This window comes from Penaeus monodon, chromosome 28, assembly GCF_015228065.2.
Source record: "Penaeus monodon isolate SGIC_2016 chromosome 28, NSTDA_Pmon_1, whole genome shotgun sequence".
NCBI classification, from domain to species: Eukaryota; Metazoa; Arthropoda; class Malacostraca; order Decapoda; family Penaeidae; genus Penaeus; species Penaeus monodon.
In genome coordinates, this window is record NC_051413.1 from 34,225,967 (window position 1) to 34,226,734 (window position 768).

At 53.5% G+C, this 768-nt stretch overlaps 1 protein-coding gene across 1 annotated transcript in view; it reads left to right on the forward strand.

The window, feature by feature from the left end:
• LOC119591536 (pleckstrin homology domain-containing family G member 5-like) overlaps positions 1-768 on the forward strand; it is a gene marked incomplete at its 5' end in the record, with an annotated part of 10,063 nt that overhangs the window by 7,103 nt on the left and 2,192 nt on the right. Inside the window, 1 exon segment of the mRNA XM_037940286.1 lies at positions 381-627. Coding sequence (XP_037796214.1) covers positions 381-627 — 247 coding nt within the window.

Sequence of the window (768 nt, forward strand, 5' to 3'; positions counted from 1 at the left end):
CTCCCCCCCTCTCCTCTCCTCTCCCCCCTACTCCCTCACCTTCCTCCCTCTCCTCTCTCTCTCCCCCCCCTACTCCCTCACCTTCCTCCCTCCCTTTCCCTTCTCTTCCCTCTCTCCCCTCCCCTCCCCTCCCCTCTCATACCATCCTTCTCATCATTCCCTGCTCTCCCTTTCTCCTCATCCTCATCCTTTCGGATATCCTTGTCATCTCCTCCTACTCCTCCTCCACCTTCTCCTTCACCCCCTGTCCCACCCTGTCTCCTTCCTTCATCTCCCCCTCCCCCTCCCTCCATGTCTCCCTCCCTGCCTCTCTCTCCCCCTCCTCCAGATCCTCTTTTCTCTTATCTTACCCCTTAATAACCTCAGCCATCTCTCCACAGAAACAAGACAGCAAAGACACCAGCATCCACAAACGCCTCTCGTGGAACTACGGTCAAGGCCCACCGCCGACGTCACGTGACCTCGGCAGCGACCAGGGCAAGTTGGGTCGTCAGAAACACGCTGTCAAAAGCATCTCGTGCGAATCTATGCACAGCTCCTCAGGGGTGTCATCGACCTCCTCCTTGCACCGGTCAATGGGCTCCGAACTTGAGGCCCTGGAAAACATTGATGACAACGAGCTGGAAGGTTTGTTTGGGTTTGTGTACTTGAGCAGAGGCGGTGTGATGTTGTCTCTCATTTTCATTAATGTGTTGCTTTTTTTCCTCCTTTTAATATTATAGTATATATCAGTGGGACTGATATTTTATCACTTTACCTCACCCTATC